Source organism: Trichomycterus rosablanca, chromosome 7, assembly GCF_030014385.1.
Source record: "Trichomycterus rosablanca isolate fTriRos1 chromosome 7, fTriRos1.hap1, whole genome shotgun sequence".
Lineage (NCBI taxonomy): Eukaryota > Metazoa > Chordata > Actinopteri > Siluriformes > Trichomycteridae > Trichomycterus > Trichomycterus rosablanca.
Window position 1 is genome coordinate 31,195,693 of NC_085994.1, and position 23,662 is coordinate 31,219,354.

General features: G+C 39.4%; 1 protein-coding gene across 1 annotated transcript in view; it reads left to right on the forward strand.

Moving 5' to 3' along the window:
* The window catches only part of grm6a (glutamate receptor, metabotropic 6a), a 103,025-nt gene that overhangs the window by 54,204 nt on the left and 25,159 nt on the right, over positions 1–23,662 (forward strand). The window contains exons 4-8 of the mRNA XM_062998779.1: positions 3,433–3,587; positions 4,845–4,985; positions 7,287–7,487; positions 11,390–11,529; positions 14,914–15,537. Coding sequence (XP_062854849.1) covers positions 3,433–3,587; positions 4,845–4,985; positions 7,287–7,487; positions 11,390–11,529; positions 14,914–15,537 — 1,261 coding nt within the window. The remainder of the gene's footprint in view (positions 1–3,432; positions 3,588–4,844; positions 4,986–7,286; positions 7,488–11,389; positions 11,530–14,913; positions 15,538–23,662) is intronic.

The following is a 23,662-nucleotide window of genomic DNA, read 5'->3' on the forward strand; positions in this document are numbered from 1 at the left end:
AAGTAATGTTATAAACAGGAGTAAATTAATTGACAATATTTAGCTTTATTCTCATCATCTGCTTTGTCGCGGTCAGGGTCACGGTGGGTCCAGTTTCAACAGGGCACAACCCTGGATGAAGCATCAGTCCATTATTGGTTCTTTGGCCATAGCCCCTGACATAGCCTCTCATGTCTGTGTAAACATCCAGTCAGTCTATAGCACTACTGAGATTCGAACACAAATCTCAGTGGTGGTGGGCAAGCGTAATAGACGTCTGTGCCATCCAAAAGCCTTCAATGTCAATATGTATTGAATTCTACTCTTCTTGAATTCTATTATTTTTTTATAAAAAAAAATTTCTCCAAGTAACAAAGTTAATCATGCAATTAAGCAAGTACAGTGGTACCTTGAAACTCAACGTCAATTGCTTCTGGGAGAGGCGTTGAGTTTTAAAGGCGTTGAGTTTCAAAGTATTTTTTTCCATAAGGATGTATGGAAAAACCTGTTGATGCATTTCATGGTCCCGTGGAACTGCATATATTTTAGGCAAATGTAAAATAATGGGGTTGTTTCTGACACTTATACACTGAAAATAACACAGATATAATATAAAAAACACTGAAATACAATTAAAAACAGTTAAACACAATAAAACCTGCATTTACTTCTCTATTGTTTCCTTACACTTCTTAATCATGGAGATGCTTGATCTTGGAATACTGTATTCCGTTCAGTAAAGGCGCATTCACATGAAAAGCGGCACAATAGCTTTTGCGCAGGCTGTGCTGGGTGCACAAAGCTTAGCATGACTTATTGTACTAAAACAAGGAAGGAATTTTATTAGTGGAGAACACTTATGAGCAGTAATAATTAAGAGAGGTTTAGTGTTCCTCTGTCGTTCTTTTAATACATTCAGTCAGGTTAAGTTTTTTTTTAACGATAAGTGTTTTAGACTCTCTCAGAAAAAAGCTGATTCTTACAATTTCTCAGCACCCCGAGCTATAACACAAGTTTAAAAGTGAAACAGGAGGAAAATCCAGCTAAACACAGATACATGTGGAGCTTTCAGAGTGAATTTGACTACAAAGTGCTTTCAAAGTGAATTTGGTTAGTCCACACAAATGCAGATTCGTCTCATATGAAAAAAAACTGAACATGTTGAGTTTAAAGTAAACGTCGAGTTTAAAGGTACAAATTTCTCAGTGAAGGGCGTCAAGTTTCAAAGATTTTGAGTTTAGGTGACGTTGAGTTACAAGCTACTACTGTAATCTGAGAACAGAATATTTCTATTTTAGTTATTTTTCTTTTAACTTTGGTGGGAACACTTTCTCTTTGTCCAAAAATGTTACCACAATTTTTTTTATTAATGGGTCAAAATATACACAGAGCAAGAAAGAGTTTTTATTTGATGGAATAGAAGTTTCTAGTTCCTCAACTACAGCATGTGGCATCTTAGTGCCCATATAAATAGGACTTCTTTGACTGCATCTATTACAAATTACAGTGCTGTTAAAACTATTTGCCCATTATTAATTTCTTCTATTTTTGCATATTTTGTTTCAGACCATCAAACTACTTTTACACTAAGAAATAACTCAAATAAAAACAAAAGGCTTTTAAACAAATGATGATTTCATTTATTACAGAGAAAATGCTGGTCAGTAATACCTGACCCTATGTGAAGAAGAAATTGGAAAATGTGAAACAGGCTAGAAATACAAGCACCTGATGGCATATTCTGAAAAGTCATTGCTCTGTACTTCTGTACTGGAACTTCAATAAACCACAGTGAGAGCCATTATTTACAAAAGGAGAAAACCGCACAATGGAACAGCTATGAAACTTGCCAGCATAGGTTCTTGTGCAGAGATGGGCAACCTATGGATTAAGTGTAAGGCATATAACAGCCTGTTTGTAGTGTACCAAACAGCATGTTAAAACAATAAAAAAATATTCTGATTGTCTGATTATATAAAAACATAACTGTTTGGGCAAAACAAGTACTGTGTTACTAAACCCAGATTAAACGCTATCAAACATTGGTGGAGAGACCTTCCTGATGCTTGCCATCCATTCTGATGAAGCATAATATGATCTGCCACAAAGAATAAAATAAACTGCCCAAATCCAGGTTTGCAAAGACAAGAATATACAAGAATATTTGCAGTAGTATTCAGCTGGGTTTAAATACTTGCTAAATCTATTATATTATATTTAGAAATACCACTATAAAATGATGTGTGTGTAGGTTTTGATGAAAGAATTATGTGTCATAATAACAAAAGCAATGTTTGAACCCAGTAACATTGGCAGAAAACATATTTATAAGATCAATATTTAAGGACCTTGCTGAAAATAATGTCTATATAATAACTGCAGCATTTAATTTATGAATACTCCAGAACCTCCCCTGCCACCAACACTGAGAAATAGGGTTACCTCAGCTTTTTCTTTTAAAATTCACTACAAATGTAATCTGAATTTGTCACACTTTTGATATACAGTGGTACCTTGTAACTCAACATCCCCTAAACTCAAAATCTTTGAAACTCAACACCCTTCATCAAGAAATTTGTACCCTTAAACTCAGCGTGTTCAGTTTGTTCTTTAAAAATGTATTTATTTAATTTCAAGTTAACAATGAACAGTCGTTTTGTTCAGCGCTCGGCTTGAGCGGTGCGGTATAACATCATCAAAGTGTGAATATGAGACGAATCTGCATTTGTGTGGAATAACCGTCAGATTCACTCTGAAAGCTCCACATGTATCTATTTTTAGCTGGATTTTCCTCACTGTTTAATTTTTAAACTTGTGTTACAGCTTAAGGTTCTGAGAAATTGTAAGAATCAGCTTTTTTATTGTAGTGTTTTTATATTATATCTGTGTTATTTACAGTGTATGTGTCAAAAACAACCCCATTATTGTACATAAGTCTAAAATGTATAAGTCCACGGGACCATGGAACGCATTAACAGGTTTCCCATACATCCTTATGCAAAAAAATACCTTGAAATTCAACGCCTTTTAAACTCAACGCCAGTCCCCGAACCAATTGACGTTGAGTTTCAAGGTACCACTGTATTTTATTATAAAGAAAACATCTAGGATGGTGTAGTCAGTATTCAGCTATAAATACTAATACTTTTACCCAACCCTCCCTACGACTGTTCAGAATATTGTGATCAACTCTGAGAACTAAGTTGATTTGTTATTTTTTAGTCTGCATTAGATTCGAAATTTTAGTTTGGTTTGCTAATAATTATTTGATAATTGTTGAAACAAAGAAGTTCACAGTAGTTGATTGTGATTGAAAACATCCCAAAACACCCCATTTACCCGTCTCACTTATTTATGTTTAGCAAGCAATGGGGAACTTTTGTTACACTGGTAAATTTCATGTGCCTTCAGTATCCAAAAGTTAATTGTGATTCCTCTCTATCTTTGGTAAAGACAGGTTTTAGAGGCTGCTGGAAGGGCAAACTTGACAGGTCACTTTAGATTTGTTGGCTCAGACAGCTGGGGGGCGAAGAGCGCCCCTATCCTGGACTATGAAGATGTGGCAGAAGGAGCTGTCACCATCCTGCCTAAAAGAGCATCTATTGACGGTAATACCAAACTGATAATAAATATTTGATAAGAATCGACTTTGGCATACACTAATTTGATTGATAGTTTTATTCTTGGGGATGATTTTTATGTATTTATTTATCCATTTTTTATTTATTTGATTTTCTGTTTATAATTAAATTGTGAAGCTGTTACACATAATATGACTTTAAAAAATGAGATTAAATATAGATGAAGGTCTTTGTTTACACAGTGGTGCTTTTACTGGGTCAGCAACATAAAAAAAAAACAATCAGCAAAGTTTCACTGTATGCAGTTAACAAGCAAAGTAATGTGAGAATACAGTGGTTCAGCACTGTGGGAACTGACTAATTTCTTTATTATGTTGCATATTTTGTTTCAGACAATCAAACTACTTTTAATATTAGACAAAGATATAACCCAAGTACAAAGTACTAAATGCTTTTGTAAATAATGATTTAATTTATTAAAGAGAAAATGCTGGTCAGTCATACCTGACTTTATGTGAAGAAGAAATTGCCCATTTAGCTACTAAATCAACCAGCTAACCAAATTTAAATAAAAACTGGATTTAACTTGACTAGCCACACCCAGGCATGATTACTGCCAGATCTGCTGAATCTAAACATCAGTTAAATAGAACCTGTCTGACAATGTAAAGCAGGCTAGAAAATCTTATGAACCATCACGATGCCACGTTCAGAAGAGAGTCAAAAACATATACGGAACAAATTAATTGAACCCATTACAAAGCCATTGTTAAGTTTCTGGGACTTCAGTGAACCACAGTAAGAGCTATTATTTTATGCAAATGGAGGAAACCTGGAACAGTAAAATAATGTAATAATATAATTTATTTGATAGAATTAATAATAAAATTTATTTGTCATTTATACATATACAGAAATTCTTTCCTCGCGTATTCCAGCTTGTTCCTTGCATTGTATGGCACCCCTGGAACAGAGAGGGTTTGCTCAAGGGGCCTTGCTCAAGGGTGTGACTGCATGGCAGAGCTGGGATTCGAAATCTTAACCTTTCAGTTAATAGCTCTACCCACTAGGCTACCACTGTCCCTAATGAACCTATGTTCATCACTGTTCCATATGGTGGAAAATCAAAATAGGTGGAAGAAATCTATGTGTGCATATGTTCATCCAGTTAATTGCAACACCAACACCTGGTAACCCTGTGATTTTATAAATACAAAAAGTCTTCATTTAAACTTACTAAAGTCTTTGTTTAAACAGTGCTGCTTTTCTGTCTCTTCTGTTAAGGGTTTGATCAATACTTCACATCTCGCTCTCTGGAGAATAACCGCAGAAATATCTGGTTTGCTGAGTTCTGGGAGGATGACTTCAGGTGCAAACTGACACGTCCAGGAATCAAACTTGACCCAGAAAAGAAGAAATGTACAGGTGATGCCTTAGGCTCTTTACTGCAGTTATCAAAAGTTTTATTTATCTTGGTTATTTTTTTACAACAAAGATGTGGTTTAGATTAAACCATTAGATTCAAATTCCAGTGAACATGGTCTGACTTGGTGCTTAATTGTTGATTGTATGGTAAGTGATAAGGTCATGTACACTCCCTGAGTACTTTATTAGGTACATCTATCAGGTGGGTACATTCATTGATTATTTTATAGGCTACACTTATCTTTGTAAAGTAATGGGTATACAGGCACTGTTTGTAGCCCATCTGTTGCTATAAAAACTCCCTGTAGACCATTTGAGAATAGAACTAGAATCCAACTGGACAGTGTGTTTTATAGGTATGAGTAAAACAGGTGCAGCAGGATTATAGTATTTCAACAAAAATATATAGCCAACAGTTTCATGTGATCAGAAAGTGTCAACTACACCTACACAAGTGCTAAATTTTAAACATTATTTGTCACTCACATCCAGCTGCAAACAGGAATGCTGGCAAAAATACAAGAAAGCTGCCACATCACCACTGATTCAGGTCCAGGAAGGGTCTCTCATGACAGCTACACACAGGAATGTTGGCAAAATACACAAGAATAATGCCATGCCTGTCTGTTAAGTTCCCAGAAACTAGAACAAATAACACTGGTAAAAAAGACCAGGGACGTGACCTTTAGTCCTGCATATTAACCAAAAACAAAGAGACAGGAAAACAGGCAAAAAGTCAGAAAAAACATGTGAATCAGCCATCAGCTGAGTTGGAAGGTGAAACAATTAATGCCTGATATAGGCACAGAGAATGCTTTTGAAGTGCAGTTTAAAGAAAACTGCACTTTTATGAAATCTGTGTTTCTATCCCCATGCCAGCAAACATGGGCACAAAAGGTCGGCCTGTTACAGAATTTAAAAATCTCACCAGTCCTGCTGCACCTGCATTCATAAGAAATCAACAAACACTACCATGTCATTACAATGTACTGTAAGTAAGTGTCTCTGCAAGACTGAGAATGTTAAATGGTCCAGCACCCAAATATTATCTGGTCAGTGGAGGGTCCTATAGGTGTTTTATTAATTGCAAATGGGCTACAGGGGGGTGTCAAAGTGCACAGAACAACATTTAGGCTGCAGTTATTAATTGTATGCCTACAAAGTTGCATTTGAAGATTTGTGAGTGTGATATTGATGAACTTTTCTGGCATGGAGCCCTTGACCTCAACCCTATTAAAGATTTGTAATAATGAGAGGCAAGTAACCACTGGAAGCACAAAGTGGGTAGAGTCAGCAACATGAAAACATTCAGCAAAGGGGCACTTTCAGGCTCAAGCCAACTCCCCCTTTTTGATTGGTCTTCAGTAAATTACCCACAGCTGCACCAGTGGATTTAAAAAGGCAGCTTGGGGAAACATGGTTGGAGACTATTTGACTTTGACTCTGTTTGCCGGTTTGCCGGTTTGCCTTTGCCTCTGCCTCTTTGCCTTTGCCTCTTTGCCTTTGCCTCTTTGCCTTTGCCTCTTTGCCTTTGCCTTTGCCTTTGCCTTTGCCTCTGCCTCTGCCTTTGCCTTTGCCTTTGCCTCTTTGCCTTTGCCTTTGCCTCTTTGCCTTTGCCTCTTTGCCTTTGCCTCTTTGCCTTTGCCTCTTTGCCTTTGCCTCTTTGCCTTTGTCTTTGTCTTTGCCTTGTTTTGGTTTGTTTGTTTAGTTTGTTTTGTTTGCCTTGTTAGCTCCTGTCTGTTTGTTAATGTTCATGCCTTGTTTAGTCTTGTTTCTGTTTTAGTCTAGTTCTTGTTTAGCTTAGGATTCATGTTAGCTTAGCTTAGGGTTTAGATTTAGTTAGGTTCATGTTTCCTGTGTTTAGATTAGCTTTAGCATTTAGCTTAGCATTTAGCATAGGTCCTTTGTTAATGTGTCTTGTCTTCTGAAATACAACTTACTTTTGTAATTATTGGTCTGTTTGCTGATTTAAGATATTTTGTATGACTTTATTTGACCCATAGGAATGTACAGCAAGGCTAGTCTTGACATTTAATTCAATAAATCTCACACCAAAACCCCTGCACAGGTGAGGCTACATGATAAACCTGGGGGGGAAATGAAGGTACACACGATTTGGATGTCCAGTACTGAGTTTGACATAATGACAGTGACGGGTTACTTCAAAGAACTTCCAGTCTGTCTAGTCTCACTTTTCTGATGTGTCATGACTTTTTGTTATTCATTACATTTCACAGTTTCTACTGGCTTTCTGAATGTATCTGTAAGTAATATTCTTTACATTAATTCTGTTTCTCTTAGGTAAAGAGAGGATCAGTCGTGACTCTGTGTACGAGCAGGAGGGGAAGGTACAGTTTGTAATTGATGCTGTGTACGCCATGGCTCACGCCTTGCACAACATGCATCAGGAACTGTGCCCTGGCTCCACGGGTATCTGTGATAAAATGGACCCGGTGGAGGGACGATTACTGCTGAGCTACATCAGATCAGTTAACTTCAATGGTAAGTCCAGATCAGAATCAGAACCTGATCAGAATTAGAACCAGATTGTTCAACTTTAACCAATGTGTCAGTCTGTACTTTTAATCCGGCAGTGTAGCTAGGAAAGTGCAGTCTCTTTGTCGTGTGTTGAATCATGGTCTTCCTTTCCTTACACCCACATGCTCTGCAGGGTCAGTACTTTAGTTTCGCCTGGAGTAAACACCAGCATTCTTTGATCTGTTCTCTGAGGAACTCAGCCAGAGCTGCAGCTCTTTTTAGCCATCATGGTGAAACCAGACTATGCAGTCGTGCTGCCTCCAGAGGTGGTGTGACGGCACCTTTTTGACTGGAGCCCCACAGATGATTCACACTGGAATATATATATATATTTATATATTTTGTTTATGCATTTTCTCCCCTTTTTCTCCCTTTTAGCGCTCTGACGCGTGGGCAGCATGCTGTATGCATCTTATCACCTACACTTTGACTAGTGCAGTGCAGCTCAGTGTTGTGTACAGAGAGACACACCCTGAGAGCACTCTTTTCTCATCTCTGTGCAGACGGCATCAATCAGCCAGCAGAGGTCATGAGAGAGAGACCCCATTCAGCTTAGTCCCACCCATATCTAAACAACAGGCCAATCGTTGTTCATGTGGCTGCCCAGCCCAACCGGCAGGCAGAGCTGAGATTCGATACGAGGTATTCGAGATCCCAGCTCTGGTTCCAGCGTGTGTTTTTACCGCTGTGCCACCTGAGCGGCCAAGTGGGCCGTGTCATTTGATGGAGTGGCTGGTCTGCTCCTTTTATAACCACCTACATCTTGACTAGGTTTTTCTTTTTATGCTTTTTTAATGAATGTAAGCTATCACACACTGGTGGACTGAGTAGCTGACATGGTGGTAATTCATGTTTTTCATGTTTTTTCTTTTATATCCATTTTTTCCTACTTTCCTGGCTACCTTTTGATTAGGGTGTATTGCTGATGCCCATGTAATGTTTCCAACATTCGCTGGGGAGAGCGTAGGCTTATAAATGTCATTCTTTCCTTTTCTGGGTGAGCACATGGAGGGTAATCCTTCCTACTTGTGTGTCTATCTGTTCTATCGCCACTCTGCTTGGGGCTGTTGATTTTGTTTTCTTTTTTTTGTTTCTTTTCTGTTATTTGAGCCATTTTGTTTCAGTAATCATCTTTCTCCTTTTTGTTTGTGGCTTCTTAGTCACAGTATTGTTGTACCCTGGTTAATTATCCTGCAATTGGGTTCATAAATTACAACCTTGCAGGTGTGGTGCGCCCGCCCTGTTACAGACTTACATTATTTAAAAAAATGTTATTTTCTCAGTTCCATTTGGCCTTGGTAAGAAGCTTGCTGTGAAAAGAACTTTCCATTAGGATTTTTTTTTACCATGTGTTCCTGTGTCATTACTGAAGATATACTCTCTCTTAGATTTTGCCTCGAGGGGAGCATCTCATCACAGAAAAAAAAAACACTATTTTAGATGGAAATAGCACATTATGCCCTTGTTTTATCCTAGAATTTTGAGTAAAATAGAATCGTCAGAATCGTTATTAGAAACTACAAGTCTTCTCAAAATTATTACTCAATAACTTATATAATCCCAGTTCAACACCAGTTAGCAAGCACCAGAGGGAAAGGGAAAAGTGATAACCGCAGACCCTTACACTCTACCCCCTTTATCACTCTGGCTACTCACGGTTCGCTTGGAAAATCCAATCGGGCCTAAAATAGAGCTCTGTATATGCAATATTTATTGAGTTAAAGTATGCACCAATGGATCATCTGTATGCAGCTGCTGGTATAAAAAGATGGAAGACTCAGTGGGATAACAGATTCCCTCATACATGCTGTATCTTCAGGCTGCTGCAGTGGATGCTGTGTGGTTGCAATGGTGGTTCATTCCAGTTGACAAAAATACTATAGTTAGTTATGATTCAACACTTTCATTTTGATTTCACTTTTACCTTTTACAAATGTCAAACAAAGAGAAAAATGTGCTAAATCTTGGTAAAAATAACCAAAAATAACACTTTTATAACATCTTTTTAAAATTGATCTTTGGTGATGCAGTGCTGTCTGAAAGATCAGAGATCACGGGTGTTTAGTCTAGGCTTGCACCCTTGTCCTTTACACACTGAAATTCCTCCAGATTCCTTGAACTGTTTAATGGTGTTATGCACCGTAGAGGGGGGCATATGCAAGCCCCTTTCAATCTTTCTTTGAGGAAAATTGTTTCGAAATTTATGTTGGGTAGTGTTTGCAAGACAACATACAGTGACAGTGTTTAACTATGGCTATTTTTTTACAAAATCAGACCAAGGTAGGTCTACCTTTGAGGTAAATTAGACCTAGTATTTGGGCTAAATAAAGAATATAGTATTGTAAATGCATGCAATATTATGTACCTCAATATATATATCAATAAATAATATTATGGACTTCAACTTTATTCTAGTTCACTCCACTTTATCCTCCAACACCTTGATTATTCAGGAGCCTATGCACGAAATATGTTTTTAGACTTCAGCTCAGCCGTCAACACTTATTCCGGGACAACTACACAGCAAACTGACCAAATTCAGCGTACCCCACCTGCCAATGGATAACCAACCTCCTCACTGGCAGAAAACAGCAGGTGAGGCTGGAAAATTTTACCTCAGGGACCCGACCCATCAGTACGGGTGCCTCACAAAGTTGTGTACTCTCCCCACTGCTCTTCTCACTGTACACAAATGACTGTACTTCCACAGACTCTGTTAAAATCCTGCAGTCTGCAGATGGCACTACAGTCATTGGTCTCATCAGCGAGAGTGATGAGTCTACTTACAGAAGGATGGTTGATCCGGTTGTCCTCTGGAGCAGTCAGAACACTCTAGAGCTGAACACAGTAAAAACAGTGGAGATGACAGTGGACTTCAGGAGGAGCCCCCCAACCCTGCCAGCACTCACCATCCTCGACAGAACTGTAATGACTGTGGAGTCCTACAAGTTCCTGGGTACAACGATCACCAAGGATCTGAAGTGTGACAGCAACATCCACTCAATCAAGAGGGCTCAGCAGAAGATTTACTACCTGCACCAACTGAGGAAGTTTAACCTACCCAAGAGCTGATGGAGCAGTTTTACACAGTCATCATAGAGTCTGTCGTCACCACATCAATCACAGTGTGGGGCAGCTCAGCCACCAAACACGACACCAAAAGACTGCAGCGCATCATTAGGTCTGCAGAAAGGACCATTGGTGCCCACACTGCTGGATCTGCATGCCTCCAGAACCAGGAAGCGCACAGGGAAAATCACTGACCCGTTTTACCCTGGCCATACCCTGTTTCAGCGCCTTCCATCAGGCCGACACTTCAGCCACATAAAGACCAGGACTTTTTTCCACAATCCATTATGCTATGACAATTGAACACTACAGAACTGTTAATTCTCGTGACACTTCTAAAATTATCTATTTAATTTATACATTGACAACAATTACAACAATACACCGATATTTCATGTTTACTTTTCTTTTCTCATTTCTTATTTATATATTTTTCTATAGTTTCTATAATGCACAAAAACACTTCACCTTGGAACCCATAATGTGAATTGCACATGCTAATGTGTGTTTTTAGTTTTGTTTATTTTTATTGAACTCTACTCTTGTTAAAGATAGGCACATACTGTACTATGTTAAGCAACAAAGTAAAATCCAACCATCCAATCTGTTAAATACCTGATCCTAAGCTGGAAGATCAAACTGATTTTTTTATATGACTCACAAACTAGTTGCTGTGAGGTTGATTCAGAGTGTACGATGGATCCACATTCTTATCAAATATTTATGCTCAGCATTTTGTCAATATAAAATGCAATAAATATAAATAACAGAGGGTATTTTGTTTGTATTGTTTGTAGGCAGCGCTGGTACTAGTGTTCTTTTCAATGAGAACGGAGATGCTCCAGGACGCTACGACATCTTTCAGTATCAGTTAACCAACACTAGCAGCCCAGGATATAAAGTCATCGGCCAGTGGACGAATTTCCTCAGACTTAATGTGAGTTTATTATATACAAGGCACACTTAAATAAAAAGACAGTTTAAAGACAATTTTGGTTGATATTAGATATTGGTTGATACATTGCTCTTACTTTTTTGGATGCATGTGTAAAATCTTTGGTACTGTTGAACTTTGACTCAGTTTGTGGTAAATCTTTCAAAGCACAGTTTTTTAAAACAAACTCTTTAATGTTGGTATGACCACTTTTAGTGAGTCAAACCAGTTGGCTCAGCTACATGCCAGGTCAAGTTTAAATACCCCTGTATGGGGCATATCATAAAGATCCTTGTTCATAACTTTTGACAGCCATCAGCAAATTTTTTTGGCTTAACTACTTGGCAAATTTCAGTTCACTTAAAGATTTGGTTGTATGTTACTAATTAAAATATTAGCACAAAATACATATTATCAATAAGCTCTTTATTTTCATAAGTTTTCTTCACTATAAAATTAACAATCTAAGCTGCTGCATATATGTTTGACCCCACATATTTTGTCATATTTTTAGGAAATCCACAATACCCACATGGAAATGTAATCTATGACATATATGCCCCTATATCAATAATGTTTTTTACTTATATGTTACCTGTAAGGTGATATATTATTATAACATACATGTTCCTCTGGATATGTATGTAGATATACTGTAGGTTTATAACATATATGAAGTACCCATACTGAAATGTGTGTATGTACATATATTAAATCTTTATACATATATTAAATATCTATAGGATTAATTTTTATATGGTATTATACAGTATGTTGTATCCATATATGTTAGCATATACAGTGTATCACAAAAGTGAGTACACCCCTCACATTTCTGCAGATATTTAAGTATATCTTTTCATGGGACAACACTGACAAAATGACACTTTGACACAATGAAAAGTAGTCTGTGTGCAGCTTATATAACAGTGTAAATTTATTCTTCCCTCAAAATAACTCAATATACAGCCATTAATGTCTAAACCACCGGCAACAAAAGTGAGTACACCCCTTAGTGAAAGTTCCTGAAGTGTCAATATTTTGTGTGGCCATCATTATTTCCCAGAACTGCCTTAACTCTCCTGGGCATGGAGTTTACCAGAGCTTCACAGGTTGCCACTGGAATGCTTTTCCACTCCTTCATGACGACATCACGGAGCTGGCGGATATTCGAGACTTTGCGCTCCTCCACCTTCCGCTTGAGGATGCCCCAAAGATGTTCTATTGGGTTTAGGTTTGGAGATATGCTTGGCCAGTCCATCACCTTTACCCTCAGCCTCTTCAATAAAGCAGTGGTCGTCTTAGAGGTGTGTTTGGGGTCATTATCATGCTGGAACACTGCCCTGCGACCCAGTTTCCGGAGGGAGGGGATCATGCTCTGCTTCAGTATTTCACAGTACATATTGGAGTTCATGTGTCCCTCAATGAAATGTAACTCCCCAACACCTGCTGCACTCATGCAGCCCCAGACCATGGCATTCCCACCACCATGCTTGACTGTAGGCATGACACACTTATCTTTGTACTCCTCACCTGATTGCCGCCACACATGCTTGAGACCATCTGAACCAAACAAATTAATCTTGGTCTCATCAGACCATAGGACATGGTTCCAGTAATCCATGTCCTTTGTTGACATGTCTTCAGCAAACTGTTTGCGGGCTTTCTTGTGTAGAGACTTCAGAAGAGGCTTCCTTCTGGGGTGACAGCCATGCAAACCAATTTGATGTAGTGTGCGGCGTATGGTCTGAGCACTGACAGGCTGACCCCCCACCTTTTCAATCTCTGCAGCAATGCTGACAGCACTCCTGCGCCTATCTTTCAAAGACAGCAGTTGGATGTGACGCTGAGCACGTGCACTCAGCTTCTTTGGACGACCAACTCGAGGTCTGTTCTGAGTGGACCCTGCTCTTTTAAAACGCTGGATGATCTTGGCCACTGTGCTGCAGCCCAGTTTCAGGGTGTTGGCAATCTTCTTGTAGCCTTGGCCATCTTCATGTAGCGCAACAATTCGTCTTTTAGGATCCTCAGAGAGTTCTTTGCCATGAGGTGCCATGTTGGAACTTTCAATGACCAGTATGAGAGAGTGTGAGAGCTGTACTACTAAATTGAACACACCTGCTCCCTATGCACACCTGAGACCTAGTAACACTAACAAATCACATGACATTTTGGAGGGAAAATGACAAGCAGTGCTCAATTTGGACATTTAGGGGTGTAGTCTCTTAGGGGTGTACTCACTTTTGTTGCCGGTGGTTTAGACATAAATGGCTGTATATTGAGTTATTTTGAGGGAAGAATAAATTTACACTGTTATATAAGCTGCACACAGACTACTTTTCATTGTGTCAAAGTGTCATTTTGTCAGTGTTGTCCCATGAAAAGATATACTTAAATATCTGCAGAAATGTGAGGGGTGTACTCACTTTTGTGATACACTGTATATTTAATTTATATATGCAATTTTATTAAAATAACATATATTAAAAGGGTGCTCAGGTGGCGCAGCGAGATAATCAGCTAGCACGTCAGTGCAGAGATTCTGATATCCCAGGTTCAAGTCTTGACTAGAAATAGAATAGAAATAAGCATTTTTGACATATGTTACATATACGTATGTCAAAAAATTTATAACAAATACATGAGCATACATATTTCTGTGGGCCACACACATACTGTATGTCAGTATATGAAATTGTTTCAATTTTTAATAGGTTTCATATATAGTTTGGACAAATATGGGCATACATATTAAAAAGAACTAAAATATTTTGCAGGTTTTTAATACTTAATTAATTACAGAATTATTTGTTATACAATTAATAGCATGCCTTTTTACACACATTTTACTTAAAATAACAGCAGATTGGCTGAATTTGTACTTTATTATAATTTACCATACTTTTCATCAACTGCTCTGTCTGGTCAGGGTTACAACAGGTCCAGTTCAACTGGAAAGGCAGGAATACCTTGGACAGGCCAACAAAACATTGCTGGGTTTTAGCCACCTCCCTTCACTTCAAACACAATCACGCCTGTGTAGATGTTCAACTGGCCGATAGCCCCTCTGAAATCCGACCCCAAATCTCAGCAGTGGTGGAATAGTGTAATAGACTGCTGGCTAAAATTCTAAAAGGATTTGATAGTAAGCTGTAGAGCATCAGGAAAAAGGTGTAGATCTAAATTAATAACACACACGTTTGCTACCATAACAACATAAGAAACAAGCTAGTAGGTGGACTGGCTATTCTACATTGTTATTGATTTTTAGGATAGGCTGTGGACTCACCACACCCTGACCAGGATGAAGGGATTATAAAATAAATTAAATAAATCAATGACAAATAATTAAGTAATTGTATTGTATAACCCTTCTTCGTCTATCAGGTGGAGGAGATGCAGTGGTCTGGTGGAGAGCATGAAATCCCTCCTTCCGTCTGCAGCTTCCCATGCCACCCAGGCGAGAGAAAGAAGATGGTAAAGGGTGTGCCATGCTGCTGGCACTGTGAGCTCTGCGATGGTTACCAGTACCTGGTGGGAGAGTTGACCTGTGATATGTGCCCATTCGACATGAGGCCTACAGCAAACCACACAGCCTGCACTCCCACACCCATTATCAAGCTGGAGTGGCATTCACCCTGGGCCATCGTGCCAATGTTTCTGGCCATCCTAGGCATCGCAGCCACTCTATCTGTGATTGTCATCTTTGTGCGCTTCAATGACACCCCGATCGTTCGAGCTTCAGGACGTGAGCTCAGCTATGTTCTGCTGACAGGCATCTTCCTAATCTATCTCATCACTTTCCTGATGATTGCTGAGCCAAGCACTGTGGTATGTGCCTTCCGCAGGCTGCTGCTTGGTCTGGGCATGTGCATCACATACTCAGCCATGCTGACCAAGACCAACCGTATCTACCGCATCTTCGAACAAGGGAAGAAGTCAGTGACACCACCCAGGTTTATCAGTCCAACATCTCAGCTTGTCATTACCTTCATCCTTATATCCTTTCAGGTAAATAAAAGATATATCTGTAGTGTTTTAATTAAAGGAATACTTCAGCTTTTTTATGACGTCTGTAAGCACCGTATGTAGGATTACCTGGGGTAGTTTTCTCTGTAATGATACATCAATAGTACATCAATCTTGAGCTAGGCATTCTCGCACAACATCTGTTGTACATGCAGGGTGAACTCTATATTAATGCTGGTTGCCCAGCATGCTAATGGTCAGGTGCCCACATCCTTTTAACCATGAAAGCTTTAAAAGCTGTAAGTTTTACAGGGTGTGCCTCAGCATCTTTTATAGAGTACAAATCCAGTGATCCACTCACATGGTAGAAGCTTGACCTGACTTGGAATATGTAAACAATGTGATAAAAAAAAACTGTTTGCACCATAGGATGCTTCTGCTCCTAAAAGGATGCCTCATATTTGTTGTCAGTTACAGTGTATCACAAAAGTGAGTACACCCCTCACATTTCTGCAAATATTTCATTATATCTTTTCATGGGACAACACTATAGACATGAAACTTGGATATAACTTAGAGTAGTCAGTGTACAGCTTGTATAGCAGTGTAGATTTACTGTCTTCTGAAAATAACTCAACACACAGCCATTAATGTCTAAATAGCTGGCAACATAAGTGAGTACACCCCACAGTGAACATGTCCAAATTGTGCCCAAATGTGTCGTTGTCCCTCCCTGGTGTCATGTGTCAAGGTCCCAGGTGTAAATGGGGAGCAGGGCTGTTAAATTTGGTGTTTTGGGTACAATTCTCTCATACTGGCCACTGGATATTCAACATGGCACCTCATGGCAAAGAACTCTCTGAGGATGTGAGAAATAGAATTGTTGCTCTCCACAAAGATGGCCTGGGCTATAAGAAGATTGCTAACACCCTGAAACTGAGCTACAGCATGGTGGCCAAGGTCATACAGCGGTTTTCCAGGACAGGTTCCACTCGGAACAGGCTTCGCCAGGGTCGACCAAAGAAGTTGAGTCCACGTGTTCGGCGTCATATCCAGAGGTTGGCTTTAAAAAATAGACACATGAGTGCTGCCAGCATTGCTGCAGAGGTTGAAGATGTGGGAGGTCAGCCTGTCAGTGCTCAGACCATACGCCGCACACTGCATCAACTCGGTCTGCATGGTCGTCATCCCAGAAGGAAGCTGACGCACAAGAAAGCCCGCAAACAGTTTGCTGAAGACAAGCAGTCCAAGAACATGGATTACTGGAATGCCCTGTGGTCTGATGAGACCAAGATAAACTTGTTTGGCTCAGATGGTGTCCAGCATGTGTGGCGGCGCCCTGGTGAGAAGTACCAAGACAACTGTATCTTGGCTACAGTCAAGCATGGTGGTGGTAGCATCATGGTCTTGGGCTGCATGAGTGTTGCTGGCACTGGGGAGCTGCAGTTCATTGAGGGGAAACATGAATTCCAACATTTACTGTGACATTCTGAAACAGAGCATGATCCCCTCCCTTCGAAAACTGGGCCTCATGGCAGTTTTCCAACAGGATAACGACCCCAAACACAACCTCCAAGATGACAACTGCCTTGCTGAGGAAGCTGAAGGTAAAGGTGATGGACTAAACCCAATTGAGCACCTGTGGCGCATCCTCAAGTGGAAGGTGGAGGAGTTCAAGGTGTCGAACATCCACCAGCTCCGTGATGTCATCATGGAGGAGTGGAAGAGGATTCCAGTAGCAACCTGTGCAGCTCTGGTGAATTCCATGCCCAGGAGGGTTAAGGCAGTGCTGGATAATAATGGTGGTCACACAAAATATTGACACTTTGGGCACAATTTGGACATGTTCACTGTGGGGTGTACTCACTTATGTTGCCAGCTATTTAGACATTAATGGCTGTGTGTTGAGTTATTTTTAGAAGACAGTAAATCTACACTGCTATACAAGCTGTACACTGACTACTCTAAGTTATATCCAAGTTTCATGTCTATAGTGTTGTCCCATGAAAAGATATAATGAAATATTTGCAGAAATGTGAGGGGTGTACTCACTTTTGTGATACACTGTATACTACCATGCAAAACAAACATTGGACCAAATTATTTTCTCCAGAAACGTTATATATCATCAAGGATCCCCACTGTACTTAACAATAGGCAAGGGCCTTGTGGAATTCTCCATCCAACCAAATTAATGTCTTTACTGCACAAGGGTCCAGGTTTTGTCCTCCCTACACCAAGTTATGCATCTTTGCACATTTAACTTTGATACCAAATGTTCAGAAATGGCAGCTCTACAATTTATCAGAATCAGCTTTATTCGTCAAGTATGTTTATACACACAAGGAATTTGTCTCCGGCTGTTATCTCTCTACAATACACCGATCAGCCATAACATTAAAACCACCTCCTTGTTTCTACGCTCCACTTACCATATAGAAGCACTTTGTAGTTCTACAGTTACTGACTGTAGTCCATCTGTTTCTCTGCATGCTTTGTTAGCCTCCTTTCACCTTGTTCTTCAATGGTCAGGACCCCCATAGGACCACCACAGAGCAGGTATTATTTGGGTGGTGGGTCATTCTCAGCACTGCAGTGACACTGACATGGTTGGTGTGTTAGTGTGTGTTGTGCTGGTATGAGTGGATAAGACACAGCAGCGCTGATGGAGTTTTTAAACACCTCACTGTCACTGCTGGACTGAGAACAGTCCACCAAAAAAAAATATCCAGCCAACAGTACCCCATGGGCCACATCCTTTGACCACTGATGAATGTCTAGAAGATGACCAACTCAAACAGCAGCAATAGATGAGCGATCGTCTCCGACTTTACATCTACAAGGTGGACCAACTAGGTAGGAGTGTCTAATATAGTGGACAGTGAGTGGACACGGTATTTGAAAACTCCAGCAGTGCTGCTGTGTCTGATCCACTCAGTCAGTAATTGTAGAACTACAAAGTGCTTCTTTATGGTAAGTGGAGCTGATAAAATGGACAGTGAGTGTAGAAACAAGGTGGTGGTTTCAATGTTATGGCTGATCAGTGTATACAAACAATACAATATACAGACAAGACTATATGCAGACAATGTACAGATTTAACATGCTAGGCATGAATGAAATGACAGTATAATACAGTATGTGTAAAGCAGTGTGGCATGTAAACAACTGTTCAGTTGTAGTTATTAATAAGTTTAATGGCATTTGGGAAAAAAACTGTTACTGTGTCTGTTTGATTTAATATGCAGGGTTCTGTAGCACCTACCAGAGGGTAGGAGGTTAAAAAGTTCGTAATTTATTTATTTAGCTTTGTAAAGCTATTTATTTGTTGATCCTGGCTTTAAGATGCTCCTTAAAATCTTATTTTTTAAGCCATCCAGTAGTGGCTTTCATCATTGTTCATAAGTTTCCACTTGCAACTTCTGCTTCTCCAGTGGGGGCGAAAAGTCCAAAGCCCTAATGAAAATGCGTTTATTTACAATTTTTCCAGTCTTTTTATTACACTTCATAAATTAAACATAACAATTTTAGTAAACAGATAAATCCACTGAAAAAAAGTACATTGATTTGCCTACTATTTGCTGTATTTCCACTTTAGCTGTAATGAGAGCATGCACTCAAGCTGGCATGGACTCCACAAGGATAGGATAGCACATAAGTTGTCTATGTGGATGCTGTTTGTCTATGTTTACTGCATCTAGTACATTAAATCGTTTTTGTTTGTTTTTGTTTGTTTTTTTTTGGGGGGGGGGGGGGGGGGGGTGTTTTTTATATGTTAGTTTTTTTATAGCTGAAAAATGATATTAGTTAATAATAATATAACGTGTGCAAATATGACTGTTAGGAGCTAGTTATTTCAGTCAACCAGTTTTACCTTTATTTTTAAATATTATTTTTATTTAAAATATGTAAAATGATTAAATAATTTGAATTTTTTGTATGTACCTCCCAGTGAATAATTCTTAATGACTCCACATTCCCCTGACATATCTGCAAGCCAAGTGAAGCCTCTTCCGTTTGCATACATGCATTATTAATTAATTTAATGCTATTTTGGCTTAAACATGTTTCTAATGCACAGTGGTTTAGGATCATAGTAGTCTAACTTCATTTATTCATTAATTGTCTGTTTTACAACCGCTTTATCGCATTAAGGGTTGTGGTGGGTCTAGTTCCTAGCTGGGCGAAAGGTAGGAAACACCCAGGACAGGTCACCAGCCGATCACAGGTCACACACACACACAGGCACACACACTCATACCCAACTATATGTCTTTGGACTATGTGAGGAAACCGGAGCTCCTGGAAAAAAAACCCCATGCAGACGTGGGGAGAATGTGCAAACTCCACACTAAAGGACCCAGACTGCTCCGTCTGGGAATTAAACCAAGGACCTTCTTGCTGTGAGGCAACAGGGCCACCCACTGAGCCACCATGCCACCAATAACCTAACTTGTTATATGTATAGTGTTGGTTCAGCAGATTTTGCCATACTACAACCCCAAATCAAAAAAAATTGAGACAGTATGAAAAAAAAGTGCTTCTTATATTTACTTTGACTTTTATTTCATTGCCCATTGTTAATATACAGTACATCCAGCTCTGCATTTCACTCCTGCAATAATTTCCAAAAAACACTTACCGCTTTGTAATGCTGCCATTCTTCCTCACAGCAGTTAAAGGACATTTTGGCACCGAGGACACCAAGTAATTTAGTGTTTCAGGTTTTATTTTGTCCCATTCTTCCTGCAAACACGTCTTAATGTGCACAGTAGTACAGGGTTGTTGTTGCATTTTTCGTTTCAAAAATTTTCTATTGGGGACAGGTCAGGACTGCAGGCAAACCAGTCCATTACTCATACCCTCTTCCTCCACAGCCATGCCTTTGTAATGTGTGCAGCATGTGGTTTTGCAAGTTCTCAATGTACTTTTCTGCATTAATGCTGCCATCACAGAAGGGTAAATTACCTTTGCCAAGGGCACTGACACAGCCCCATACCATGACAGACCCTGGCTTTTGGACTGTTGCTGATAACAGTCTGGATGGTCCTTGGTCCAGAGCACACAACATTTTTTTTTTCTTTTTTTTTTTTTAAATCTGGAAGTTAAATTTATTTATATAGTGCTTTTTCCAATGGACATTGTCTCAAAGCAACTTTACAGAATTCAGGACCAGCAGACCAAAAACCCCTATTGAGCAAGCCGAGGGCGACAGTGGCAAGGAAAAACTCCCTTAAAATTACAAGAAGAAACCTTGAGAGGAACCAGACTCAGCAGGGACCCATCCTTCTTGGATCACACATTTCCATGTGTGATGGTCCATCTTAGATGCCTCTAAACCCAGAGAACTTAATGCCATTTTTGGACATGGTTAACATAAAGATTATTTTTGGCACAGTAAAGTTTTAAGTGGTATTTGTAAAAATAACTTCATATTGTAGTGTTTGACAAAGGTTTGTTGAAGTAATCCCTTGCTCAGTTGGTTATTGTTGAGTGATTGTTCGTGATGCAGTGCTGTCTGAGGAGTTCAGACAGATCACAGGTGTTCAGCTTAAGCTTGCGCCCTTTGCTCTTTATGCTCTGAATGTTTAATGATATTATGCACAGTAGAGGAAGAAATATGCAAACCCCTTCCAATCTTTCATAGAGGTACATTGTTTTTAAACAATTTAATCATTTTCTCACGCATTTGATGACAAACTGGAGATCCTCTGATCATCTTTGCTCATCAAAGACTCAGCCTTTCATAGATACTGCTTTTGTTCTAAATCATGCTTACATTTACCTGTTGACATCAACTGTTTAAAATTATATCATCATTATTATTTGACCTTATTACTAGCCCTAAATCACCCCATCCTAACTTTTATTGCAGGCCTAAAATGCAAAAATGGATGTACATTACCAAATGAAATGAAATTGACCAGACAAAACATGAAATATCTTGTGTTCATCCTGTCTGCAATCAAATAAAAGTAAAAAAAAAAGAGCAGACACATATTTCAAATGTTTTCATCTCTAAGCAGACAGACACAATAACTGGCGCATTACTATGTTGATGCTTCTAAGCTCATGCACATTTCATCAGTTTGAGTGCTCAGCTTCACACAGCTAGTGCAACAAACAGGTCGTGGAGCTTAGTGATATGCAACAGCAGCAGAATCTATGTTAAAATCTGCTACAGAAGTGTGACTAATATACCAGAAGTGGAAAGAAAAGCCCACACTAGATCCTGAAAAAGCCCATGCATATTCCACCGCCACTTCCACTTGCTAAGTAGGAATTGCTGATGTAGACATTCACAGCAGAAATATGGTTAAAGCCATTATGCTGTGTGCTTAGCGTGAGTGTGATGTGCTTCACTCAGTGGAAATGCATGAGCGGGAGAGGAGATTATCCATCCTTTTCATGCTGAATTGATTGACGGCAGGATTTTTTTAAGCCTGTCCTTTTGCTCATGATGGTGGAGGTGTTGTCAAGCTTAAATGATAGCGCCATGGTTCTACTGAGTTTTATGACAGCAGCATCTGTCCTTATGTCTGCATCTGTGTCACCTCCACAACCTGAAACTTTCTTCTCTGAGTTTGTAGCATCAGCAACTGAGTTCCTTTGATGAACAGGTGGGGAGGATGGGTTTGTCCTCGAGTTCCCCCCACCACCCAGCTGTCGCATTTAAATAAAGACCATGTTAGTGGATGAACACACAACAGCTTTTGCTGCAGTTTGGTCCTTCTTCTACTTTGGAGAGGGGTTATTTAGGATCCCAAATTTAAACCCATTTAGCTGTACTGGGGGTGCTTACAACAATTACAGATTTAAAACAGGATGTTCTTTTACTGCAATTTAAGACTTGAACATGTTTAACACAGTACTTGCTGGATACGGTCTAGTTTAACATTCAGCATTAAATACAACCCCAAATCAGAACAAGTTGGGACAGTATGGAAAATGCAAATAAAATAAAAATGCAGTGTTCCTTACATTCACTTTGACTTTTATTTGATTGCAGACAGTTTAAACCCAAGATATTTCATGTTTTGCCTGCTCAACTTTATTTTATTTGTTGTTTAAGGCCTGCAACACATTCCAAAAAAAGTTGGGACGGGGCAATTTAGGGCGAGTAATGAGGTGAAAAAACTAAATAATGATGTGATTCCAAACAGGTGATGTCAACAGGTGATTGTAATCATGGTTTGGTACAAAAGCATCCAGGAGAGTCTTTAATGAGTTGGCCAGAGGATCTCGAGTTTGTCAACAAATGTGTGAGAAAATTATTGAAAGATTTAAAAACAATGTACCTCAAAGAAAGATTGCTTGCTTTGATCCCTTAGACGGCACTGCATCAAGAACCGCCACCCAACAATAGCTGATGTAACCACATGGGTGAAGGATAACTTTGGAAAACCTTTGTCAAGCACTACAATACAGAGTTACATGCACAAATGCCACTTAAAACTTTACTGTGCAAAAAAGAAGCCTTATGTTAACCATGTCCAGAAGCGGCGTCGACTTCTCTGGGCTCGGAGGCATCTAGGATGGACCATTACACAGTGGAAACGTGTATTGTGGTCAGATGAATCAGCATTCCAGGTCTTTTTTGGAAAAAATGGATGCCATGTGCTTCGGACCAAAAACGAAATGGACCATCCAGACTGTAATCAGCAAAAAGTCCAAAAGCCAGGGTCTGTCATGGTATGTGACTATGTCAGTGCCCTTGGCAAAGGTCATTTACATAAACAAAGACCTAAACACAATAATTAGGAATAGATGGACAGAGTGCCAAGGTGGCTAAGCTGATAGAGTGGGTAGCACATAGGGACGTGGTTCCCAAAGGCCTGTTCTCAATCCTGGGTGTTTGTGGGAAGTTTTACAAAGTCTTCAAGAGGTTTTTCTTTAGCTACTCCAGTTTCCTCCTACCATTCAAAACATTTTTATTTTATTTTTATGTTATACCAATGCTTCATCATGTTCAGGGCCACACAGAACTACTCTTAACCCAGCGGAACCACCAGGTGCAATGCAGTAACACACCATGGAAAGGGTGCCCATCCAAAACATGCAGAAGGTAAATTGGTTGCTGTAGGTGTAAGCAGGTAAGTGAATGTTTGTGTAATTAACATCCTGTCCAGGGTGTTTTTCTTCTATACTTTCAGCATTTCTGGGTGGC